The 12,419-nt window shown below is 33.7% G+C and overlaps 1 protein-coding gene across 1 annotated transcript; it reads right to left on the reverse strand.

Annotated features, from left to right (window-relative positions):
* Window positions 1–463: 463 nt before the first annotated feature.
* On the reverse strand, window positions 464–8,023 carry LOC108327551 (putative disease resistance protein RGA3). The gene is given in 4 exon segments (XM_017561242.2): window positions 464–2,251; window position 5,848; window positions 6,774–7,693; window positions 7,696–8,023. Coding segments are annotated over 4 exon segments (2,649 nt in total). The 5' UTR covers window positions 7,922–8,023; the 3' UTR covers window positions 464–749.
* Window positions 8,024–12,419: the final 4,396 nt, after the last annotated feature.

A 12,419-nucleotide genomic window follows, 5' to 3' on the forward strand; every position in this document is an offset into this window, starting at 1 on the left:
TTGGAACGGTTGGTTTTTTAAATTGTTAACCTTATGAAATTATTACAACAGTAAACCTGAATCCCTATCCTTTGTAATGTATGGAACGCGTCTGAATGGATCGGCCATGGAATAGCATTAATTCAGCAGACTGTGCATGATGAGCAGCGGAACTAAAATGGATGAATTCTGAATTAGTTATAGAAAATTGGTCTGAATGTCAATGTAATGCAATTCATAAATATGTAGTTCAGAAGCAGAGCTGGTTTTTATTTATGTAGTTGGGAGAGAGGCTGATGATAATTAACTAAACCAAAGCATCACAAAGGAGATGCAGAAAAACTGATTAAGAATAAAAGATATTGAGAGATGAAATTTAAAAATCAAAAGGAAATGGATTTAGCTCAAAGTAGTGGATAGCTTACAGTTGCACCTAAGGGTTGAGGTCTCTGTGCTGCTGATATCTGTCATAAGGGGAATTTAAATACAATAATGTTTTCTTTCACAAATATATTGAAATTAAAATACCTACTAATAACGGCTTTTACAAATATGAAGTATTATTTTATAAAGTCATTGGTGTAAAGTATCCACCAGTTCCATAGAGGAATAATCTCCATTGGAGAACCTAGTTGGTGACTTTTAGTGGAATATTTCCTACCAACCATGTTTTTTCTTCCACAAGACTTGAACTTGGGATATCGTTTAAGGGGATAGTAAACAGTTAATTTCTCTTCCTCCATACTGTTTTGTTGTCTCTAAACATGATCTTAATTCTGCAAATCCTGCAATTTCAATCGAATCTTCTTCTGCATTTGGAAGAGGAGTTTCCCTTCTCTTGTTTCTCCAATGGAAAGGTGTTTGATGTGAGCAATGAAAGACCAGTACTCACCAGATTGTGGTTCACATTTTCGACACAATTCAGAACAACCATCTATGGTCAAATGTTCAAGGGCACTGAGGCGATGCATGTCACTCGGGAGATACAACAGCTGAGGACAGTTAACAATATGGAGCATCTTAAGATGAGTCATTGCTGTAAGCCACTCAGGAAGCATCTCAAGACTATACAAATTTGAAATTAACAACGTCTGCAAAGTTTCTGCAGCTCCTTGAATCCATTGAGGCAATGTCTGTTGCCTTGGACATTCCTCAATATGCAGAAACTTCATCCTCAATCTCTCGATGGGGTTTTCACAGTTCAAGGACAGATTTAGCATCTCACACCTTATGACAAACAGAACCTCCAGTTTAGGGAGAATATGAAATGGAAAGGACTCTAGACGCCTACATGATTGAACAAGCAAAACTTCAAGGGATTTGAGTTGTTGTGCCCCTCGGAACAGAAACATCAAATTGTCACAAAATTCAAAACTCAAAATATTAAGATTGATCAAGCTTGCAAATTCATCCTCTGACAGAATAGACTGTTTTGTGGTGATAAACAATTTTCGAAGGCTGATTAACATCCCGAATCCTTTAGGCAATGTTTCAAGCTCCACACATCCTCTCAAAGTCAAAGCTTGCAAATTTTGGAGTTTGCATATGGATTGAGGAAGTCTTTTTATCCTTCGGTTATTTTCAAGACTGAGTGCTCGCAGATGCTCCAGTTTAGCAATTGAATTGGGAAATGTCTCAAAAGAGGAATCACTTAAATCTAAAATACGCAAGAATTTGTATCTTGCTATCCATACATCCAAAAGAGCTACACTGTCAACACCAACTCCATCTGTCGGAAATAATATAGTTCTCAATCTACTGGACTTGGGAAACAAAGAATCCCTAAGTGAATCATTTTCAACAACTGATAAATGCCTTACTTGCTCAGGTATATTCCTGGTGCCTGAGTCTACCACAAGAATCTCTTCTTTTGCAACATACTGGGCAAGATCATGTACCAAATCATGCACTTTGTAACAGTAAAGTTTGCCAAAGTCCTCAAAATCCTCAAGAAATGATCTCGAATGTAACTCGTCTATATATAGTCTTGCAGCATTCTCTAGCTTTTGACTTCCAACCTCAGATCGAAGTAACCCAAGTGACATCCAAAGATTAAAAACTTCAACACCAGTAAAGCCATAATCTTTTGGGTAAAGAGAAAAGAAAGCAAAACAGTGCCTCAAATAGGAAGGCATTTGGTCATAGCTCAACTTAAGAGCAGGTAAAATGTCATCTTTTTCTTGTTTTAAGTTCCAAATGCCATGGTCTCTTACAAATTCCCACCTTTCTAAATTAAAATTTAAGAACAGAGAACTTCCTAAAGTTCGCACGGCTAGTGGTGTAGTAAAAAGTGCTTACAAAATCTCATACTGCAATTTCCTGAGGCGTGTAAATCACTGTCCTTAAGGACTTATCCGCATTGTGTTGCGCAAGTCCCCCAGGATACAACAGGAACTTCTCGAAAGTATTCGAGGATCACAGAACTAGCAAGAAACTCTACTTTAATAGAGTTTATACCCAAGATAATTTGTAGAAGAGAAATAAAAATGAAGCTAGGAAGAGAAGAGAATGAGAAAGACTCAGTTCATTTGGAATGGGAAAGTACTCTCTATTTATAGAGCTAGGAAAGAATAAAATAAATAAATAAAATAAATTAAAACAGATAAGTTGACTGTTTCAACCCATAAAATTTGACCGTTTCATGCACTTAAAGATTTGACTGTTGTTAATAAAATATTAACGTTGCACAACTTTCAATTGCAATAAAATAATAATATTTTACAACAATCCCCCACTTATTACAAGAGAAAGTTGAAAGAAAAGAAAAGAAACTTTTTATCCTGGGTCTCAGAATGTAATGCATCAGAGCTGGTATAGCAAGCTATATGAACCAGTCTTAGATCAAGAAACTTAACACATAGTATATTTGGTGTAGCAAGCTATATGAACCAAAGACACTTGACGTGTGTTAGAGGTTTATCAATCACAATACAACCCCACAATTCTTGCTGTTATCGCTGTGTTGCGCTAAATAGGCCATGCGCGTGCCCGGTATTCATGAGTGCTCCAGAGATCATGCCAAGATCTCATGCAAGCGGCCTCACTCGACACTCATATAGGTGATTTCATCAAGTGTATGCTGCAAATCATACACCACCCATAAGGGATATAAAAATCATTAAAAACTTTGTTTAAGCTAAAATTCTTTCACCACATAGAATTTTAATGACAAAGTTTAACCTCTCAATAATGCAGTCTCTAGCACTTTCACACACCATAGGAAGGGACAAAATTGATTAAAATCAATTTAGTGCTATCAGAACTAACAAGTGACTTGTTTTTACCCATATGAACCTTGTTCATGGGATCTCCAATCACAAAGGTTGGGTTACCATCACTTGTTTGTTTGCAAGTGGCTTAAGTCCCATTCCCTCGATGTTTCTAATAACATTTGTCTTCCCAGGGTTTTGTCAGAGGATCTGCTAGATTCCATTCTGACTTCACATAATCAATAGAAACAGTTCCACTCTTTAGTGGCTGTTTCACCAAACTCTTGATTTTAGCTATAGCTATTGCCGATTGGCAATCACGGTGTATCGATACCGACAGGGTTGGTTTCATTCCTAATGGAATGTTCGCTAAGAAGTTTTTCAACCACTCAGCCTCATTATCAGTCATCTCAAGAGCAACAATCTCAAATTCATTGTTGATCTTACAATAATTGTTTGCCTGGCTGATCTCCATGTAATCGCACCACCCCCAAGTGTGAATACATAACCATTAGTGGATTTTGTCTCATCTGAATCATAGATTCAGTTATCATCATTGTACCCTTCTAGTACAAGGGGAAATCCACGATATTTAATGGCATAATCCATTTAACCTCTTAAGTATCTCATAAGCCTAGCAAGTGCATCCCAATTTTCCTGATTTGGATATTGAGTATACCTACTCAGTGTACCTACTCAGTGTACCTACTGCATAAGCAATATCAAGTATATAAAAGCTCACCAAGTGCAGTAAGCTCCCAATCATATGGGCATACTGAGACTGAGATAATGACTGTCTTTTATTTTTCACTAATTTAGAACTAGCATCATAAAAGAAGAACTCATTTGTGTCAGGTCATAAAACTCAAACTTCTTAAGAAGTTTCTTAATATATTGTTCTTGGGATAATAATATACTATCTCTCTTTCTTATGATTCTAAGACCTAAAATCTTAGAAATATTTTATTTCTAACAACAATTTCATTCTCATTCTCTATCTGACATTATAGTTATCTAAAGTCTCATTCTAAAAATAAAATATGCTCAATAGGTTCTACTCAATCAATAGATAACCAACAATAAATAAATGTCATTCCAAAATAATAGATCATAATCATCATTAAAATCAAATTCTCAATTAATTAAAATCCCATCAACTTCCTTTTTAAATCAAATTAATTTCTCTTTCAATAAATTAATTTGATTTCCAATTAATTACTAAATAAATAGTAATAACTTTGTTCCCATAATTATAATTATAAATTAATACTTTCATCTCTCTTTATAATTTAATTTCATTAATTAATTTCAATAATTACTTAATTCTATTTTTCATTTACAATTGATTATTATTAATTAAAACAATATTATGAGTTCTCCGACCTGCACCCAACTGGCCGAGAAATAGTCCGAAGTTTGGGTTTGCAGTTTAAGTAGTTCAAACTGAACTAATCACAGACACCGGGTCAAACTCTGGCCTGCAGCCCAAATAGGTCCAAACTGACCAAACACAGTCCGACGATGTCGGAGCCACCACGACAAATCTCACGGTCAAAAAAGAGTAACTCCGCTGACAACCACCACGAAACGGTTGTCACCGCCATCGCAACCACCGTGAGAATCCAAAACGAAGGTCAGAACAACCCCCACATCTCAAGATCGAAAAACAAGAATAGAAAGTCCCAAAAATCTCCAAATGAAACGCGACTAGATCAAGAGCACAAGATTTCCCACACCAGAATTTTGACACTCAAAAAGTAAACTGGGAAACAAGAATGGAACTTCTCAAAATGCAAATTGAAAAACAAGAATAAAACACCTAAAAGAAAATTCTTGAACAAGATCAGAAATCCCCAAAACGCAGTAGTCTCCTTCCTCGTGACTCAACCCAAAATCACAAAATTAGAAACCTCAAAATCCCCGAATCGAAACCCTAACGTGAACGCCATGCTCCACCACGAGAATGCCAACAAGCAGAGACCTTCGCCGCCACAGAGACGCCAGAGAGCGAACCCACACGTCGCGGAAACACCGCGCCTGAGCCACCAAACCTGATCTCCACTCCCAAAGAGAAATCGCTGGAATCAGAGAAGAAGAGAGGGAAGTTCCCTATTTTGATTCGAGCCTTGAACCCATAAGAGTAAGGGAAAGAACTTTCCCGTGCACGCCGCAACTCCCATTGCTTGAGTTCTTGGTTCAGCGTGAGACAAAGAGAAAAGGGAATGAAGCTTCCCTGCTTTACGAGCTCGAACCATGGCGAAAGAGGAGAAGAAAACCCTCCCTGGGTGGCGCGACGAAGAACCCTGAGAATCAACCTCAGTGCACACCAAAATTTGCGCCTTCGCGAGTCCAGAACAAGGAAATGGAAAGGTGGAGTTTCGCAAAAAGGAAAGGTGGAGGGCACTTAAGGGTTGGTGCGCGAGAGAGAAAAAAAATTGCGAGACTGGGAAAAGGGGATAAAAAATTAGGGTTCCTATTTATTATTTTTTTTTTCCAGAATACTTTAAGCATAAATTGTTCCTTAATCTCACTGCCACCACATTTACCCATGATCCTCGAACAATTTAATTTTTTTTTGTTGATTACAGACAATATTAAAATTATCACCAATTATTCAAACAACCCCCAAAAATAATTTAATTAATATTAAAAGAAAAACCCTAATTCTTACTTTATTCCTAATTATAATTCAATGGAAAAATCTTCTCTCTCCACTGTAATTTAAGGTTCACTCCATTGCCTGCGGCTGTCACTAAACAACCGTTTCTCTCTTTAATATTAAAAAAAAAATTATACATGAAATAAAAGGAATCAATGCCATGTATAACAGAATCATAAACCCAACAAAAATGGTAACTAATATTGATGATTTCGAACGTACTAAACTTACCAAAATTATAACCACTTTATCATATCACAAATATCCAACCATGGATTTTAAGCATTCAAACTTTTAATAATCATCCAAATAATTAATTGAAAAATAACAATATAAGAATATATCAACATTCATCACATAATCAAATAAAATATTAAAAATAAATTTTTCATGCTTTGAAAGAAAATCAAACATATCTCCAAATTCATCATACAATAAAACAATAAAGTAAAGATAAGTTTCTCGTACCTTTTTTTTTTCTTTTGAAAGTAAGAGATTAAAACATAAGTCCTTAAGATTGTAGTAAAAAGTGCTTACAAAATCTCATACTGCAATTTCCTGAGGCGTGTAAATCACTGTCCTTAAGGACTTATCCGCATTGTGTTGCGCAAGTCCCCCAGGATACAACAGAGCAAGAAACTCTACTTTAATAGAGTTTATACCCAAGATAATTTGTAGAAGAGAAATAAAAATGAAACTAGGAAGAGAAGAGAATAAGAAAGACTCAGTTCATTTGGAATGGGAAAGTACTCTTTATTTATAGAGCTAAGAAAGAATAAAATAAATTAAATAAATTAAAACAGATAAGTTGACTGTTTCAACCCATAAAATTTGACCGTTTCATGCATTTAAAGATTTGACTGTTGTTAATAAAATATTAACATTGCACAACTTTCAATTGCAATAAAATAATAATATTTTACAACAAGTGGCACCCCTCTACATTTTTTCACAATTTCTTTTCCAATCTCTACTAGATTTGAATATTTTTTTTCTTCGCCTTCCTTAAATGCCCATTTGTTAAACAGAGCATAACAATTCTCCAGTGAAAGACCTTCCAAAACGTACGAGGGAACAGTGCCCATCATTGAAGCAATAGAGTTACTACGTGTTGTCACCAAGATTTTGCTTCCTACTGCACCCACTTTAATTAAATCTTTCAACTGTGTCCATTTTGCACGATTATCATTCCATACGTCATCCAAGACTAGCAAATATTTCTGACCAGAAAGCCTGTGTCTAAGACGACTTTGTAGCTGCTCAATATCAAAGTTTTTGATGTTTTCTCGGTGAGCATGAGCAATAGTTGGAGCTGAAGCATAAGCAGAGTTGATGATTTTAATAAGTATCTGTCTTATGTCAAAGTCATCAGAGATACACACCCACATCTTCAACTGGAAAAGATCATCTATTCTGTTATCATTGAACACCAACTTTGCAAGTGTGGTCTTTCCCAACCCTCCAATACCCACTATGGGAATAACACAAACACTTTGATCTCCATAACCATCACCATTAGGGTGAGGTTGCATCAAAAGCTTGATAATTTCTTCCCTATCACTCTCCCTTCCAATCACCCCCGAAGCATCAACATGGGAATAAGTCATTTCTCTCCTTTGGACAAGTCTGTTGTCAACATCAATTCTCTCAAGACCAAACTTGTTCCCATCAGCTGCTATCTTATCCAATCTACGCCTAACATGTTTTATTTGATGAGCCATCCTAAAGCGAAAGACAAGAGAATTAGATGAAGAAAAGAAGTGGTCTACCTTCATCCTAGTGTTGCCTGAAGCTTTGAGAACTTGCTTTCTCAGGTTTTGGCAGTCAAGTCCATCTAACACATCGAAGCATCGAAGCAGACGTTTCGAATCTGCCTGAGCCATTCCCGCAAGCCATGACTTTGTTCCTTCTTCTCCTCAGCATCTAACAGCACACCTTTAACTATTGATAAGGTGTCTTTGATCCCTTGAAGATCGTCATACACACCATAGGCTCGAGAAGCTTCTTCGTAAACATAAGAAGCTAGCTTGCTTAGCAACGATTCAGTAATATCAAAGACAAAACACTCGGCCATGATCTTCCGGAAGTGCTAAAACAGAGTTGTGTTAAGTTTGAGGTGTCGTCAATCTCAGTCCTCCTCCTCCTTAAGAAATGTACACTTGTTTTAAGAAATGTCAAATGCACAGGGAAATACATAATTGTTTTGGGGAATTAAATATTTTCTTCAGATAAATAATCAATTTATTTTATTTTTATAAGTGCAAATAGGTGATAATTTATTTTTAAGATAGAAAAAAAAAGTTTTAGTACATATACTATTTTTATATAATTTTAATATTTAAAGACTAAATGTTTTTGGAATCAATTTAACACTAAGTCATAAAATTTATTTATGAAGGTTTAATTAGTATTTTGTTCTTTAATATTTATGAAATTTATTCAATGTGATTATATAATACTTTTTGTTCTTAATTTATTCTTCATTTTATTTATAAAGATTCAATGTTCCTTCTATTAAATTATGTTAAAAATAGATTTTATAAATATTCATAAAATAAGGAGAATGAAGAGGGGTTGAATCGGTTCATTTCTAAAATTTGGTTCTTTTTATTTTTTAAAACAGTTTCAAAAAATTTCTTTAATTAATTAACAAGATATATAAATGATACTCAATTAAGGTATCTTAACAATTATCAAGATAAAAAAAATTCAAAAAAAAAACGGCACAACACAAATACTTTTTACAGTGATTCGATTCTACATGAATCTATATCTAATTATCTAACAATTTTAGCTAGATTTTCATTAATAATATTAAGAGTTAAAATTACAGGTATATAACTTACATTCTAGATATACAAAGAATTTGAAAAACCTTCCAGATTTACAAACAATATCACCAACAAGGTGGAAAGAATACAAAAGAAAGAATTACATAAAAAAACACAAGAAAGAAGTAACCTAGTTTGTGAAGGTATTACAATTTCACATTATAAGAGTTTTCAATAATACTTGATCTTACTCTTTCTTTGATGAACAAAGAATTTTGCAATTGTTAATCGCTAAAAATATTATCTCCACATTCTCATGAGTTTTTATAATATGAAAAGAACTTATTTAAAAAAAGAAATGATACATCTTTTTAAAGAAAAAAAGAGAGAACTGTCCATATTAATTGATTATGTAAGTAATTTAATCAATTAATATAGAGACAAAAGCAACGTTTTAGATTTACTAAGTTAATTGATTATCTCCGGAATTGATCAATTAATATAGAGAACAAAACAACTTTTCAGCTTTACATTAACATTAATCGGTTATATTATTAATGTAATAAGATATATAATTTTTCTTTCTTAACTCAGTCTTCATTTTATTTAAAATGATTTAATGTTCCTTCTATTAAATTAGTCCGTGGTATTAAAAGTTTTTGGATAGTAACCATGTGTGCTATCTTAATTTTTCTTTTTTGAGTTGTTTTTAACTCTTTTAGTTTTTTTACTCTCTCTCACACCACCACCACTTTTCTCTACTTCACACCTCACTCTTTGTCTCCTCTACATGTTAGCATTGCAAATGGGTTGTTGTGATATTCCTTGTCAACCTCTTCTACCTCTAGTATAGCAATTAAAAATACACCTTATAATTTGTACAAAATCAATTTCACTATCCCTCCAACTATGCCATTTGGAAGGTCCATTAAACTTATTTTCTTTGAAAGAAACAAAATTCAAATCCACCACAAAATTTTCTTTATTCTTGTGTAGTGTTTTGTTAAGATTTATCTCCTTCAATAAATAAAATGCAAAGAGTAAAGAATATAAAACTCCAGAAATGACATTTTATAAGAGGTAATGGTTTAAAAACAGTGAGACTCAATTATATTAATAAAGAGTTTTAATATAAATAGTCTTGTTATGAACAAGTTTCATTATTTTAAAACACACAATTTCTCTAAAAACTACTTTTCTAGAGTTTTCTGACTTCTTTCTAAGAGTTCTCGTCTCTTGTTCCTCTGTTTGAAGATTGGAAATCACTTGAGTGATTCTTGCGGCAAAATCTTCAAGTCTAACTGAATAATTTCTACAAAAGAGTAAGTTGATTTATGCTCTTTTTCCTTAGTATGTTTTCTTCTCCTTTGCATGCGTACCATTTGTGGTTGCATAGTCTTCAATTTCAATCTGTGTTGATCAATGGTCCTAACGATGTACCCTGATCGTGATTTTGTAGTTCGTAGGAGCATATAAGAGTTCTTATGCATTTGTGGCTGTTTTAGGCTCTCTAAAGTGGTTTAGTCATCTCTTAGGTAAGAGAAGTTAAATTTCTTTTTTCTATTGTTTTAAAGTTTTGATAATCTGAGTTGGTATGCTTGAGTTTGATTAAAAATATTGAGCTTGTTGAGATTATGTTGTGTTGTGTTGTGGTATAGTTGCTTGAACTTGAATCTAAATGTGTGTATTTGATATTGAAAAAGCCTTGCTGTGAGTTCTTGTTGGTTGTTACTTGTGTTGGTCACTTGAGCTGATGTAATTGAAGTTATAATTAATTGAAATTTTCTGTTAAATCTTGATGTAGTGAAATATGAGAGTCTTAGCTAGCTTTTGGGTCTAATTTGGGGGTTTTCATAGGTGAAATTCTAGAGGATTGGTTTTGGGAAGAAACCTGATGTTTGGGGTTTGTTTTTAGGCCTTTCAAGACTTGTTTAGTCTTTTAGTTCATTAAAATATAATTTGAAATAGGTGAAATTTGCTATATGAGTTATTGGGTTGTTAATGCAGGTGATGTTAAATTGTGCTTATCTTGTTTGGTTTGGTTTTGAATTGGAGAAGTGGGGATTCTGAATCAATTGAGCGAATTAATGTTGAATTTTACATAAAAACCTATTTTATAACTCTTCATTGAGTTAAGGATACTAATTTGGTCATTTGAATAAGTCTCTGGTTCCCCAATTGGTAGAAAGGAAGTCGTTGATTTTTCTGATATAGGGCTGAGCCGTACTAGTATAGGACTGAGCAGTATTGGGATAAGGTTGAATGGTATTTCTGGACGCTAAGCGCTGTCTAAGTCAGTGAGCTAATAGTTTCTGGTGTTGAGTGGTATTCTGGGGCGTTGATAGCCACTTTCCTCTACAAGTCTTGTTTGTTTTTCTTTTTTAATTCACTGGACGAGGGCTTAGCTCATTGGGCAAGAATAGTTGTTCACTAGGCATCAGTATATTGTCGTTGGGCGCCCTATTTCAAGTTCTTCTTTAGGTTTCCTCTTCTTTTGATTCATTGTTTGGTTGAGTTGGTTTATATAATTGAATTACTTGTGTGGAATTTATGAATGTTTTATGGATGGTAAGCATGGATGTATGTATGGATTTAGTATGTGTTATATGTGTGGTGATATTCAAATGAAATGGAAAGTGTGGATTAAGTATGATGTGAAAAGGACTCCATAGGAAAATTCTTATGGTTGTTATGTTGTGTTATGTATTGAAGTAGGGACTCCAGGATTGAGGGGTGATTCTGACATTCTCAATAACTTCCAATCTTTAGTAGAGATGGGTGGTTATGTTGTGGAGAGTAGCAGAAGGTCCTTGGTCTAATGATCATGTATTGACCATATATGTTTGATGGATTAACCTTGGTATGTGGTAGTTTGATGGAGTGGTAGTTTGATGTGGGCGAGTTGTTTCACCATACATGGGACCGGTCCCCACGAGGCCAACATCAATACATGTATCTGGATGGTCGCAGTTTAAAGTTGATATGATTATTTCTATATTGTTTGATTTATATTAGGAATGTGATATTAATATTTTAAAATGTATGAATGTTCCTTTGGTACTTTAGCTTATACCCTTCTGTCTTTGTCTGTTCAAGTGTGTTTTTGTTTTGTCTTTTGCAATGATCACCTTAATAGTGTGAGCTTAGGACATGTCTCTGGTGAGCAGGAACTAGTTGGTGGCAGAGCTAAAGCTTAAACTAGGACGTTTCATCGCTTTTATTTTGTTTTGTAAAGTTTATATTACGTTTTTTGTTCAGTGTAGTATATCTCCTTATAGTGTAGGAATATATATATATATATATTGTTATTATATATTATTTTGGATAATTATAATAGTAATTTATATGTTTTTCTCCTAATTAACTATTTTGTTTTATTAAAAATGTGATATATTTACATTAGTTGAACATTATGAAAATTAAAATGTTACAAATAAACTCTATGAGAGTGAAAAAGAAAAAAAAGGTGACAAAAGGAAGAAAAAGGAAAATAGTGGAGGAGAAAAGAATGAGAAAGAGGAAAAGAATGATGGAAAGTGGTGGATGGTAAAAGACAGTGGAAGGAGAAAGAAAAATACAATAGAAAAAAAAGTAGAAACTGATATTGTATTACCTTTTAACCCGAGTTAAATAAAAGGAACTAATCCTTTTAAATAAAATGAAAAAAAAATTAAAAAGAAAATAGAAGAACATTGAATAAAGTCCACTGAGGTTAAAATACTAATTATAACAATTTATGAATTAATTATATTCTTTAATAATCAAATTGATATTATATTATAATATTTATGTGTAATCTTT

This window comes from Vigna angularis, chromosome 2 (genome assembly GCF_016808095.1).
Source record: "Vigna angularis cultivar LongXiaoDou No.4 chromosome 2, ASM1680809v1, whole genome shotgun sequence".
Lineage (NCBI taxonomy): Eukaryota > Viridiplantae > Streptophyta > Magnoliopsida > Fabales > Fabaceae > Vigna > Vigna angularis.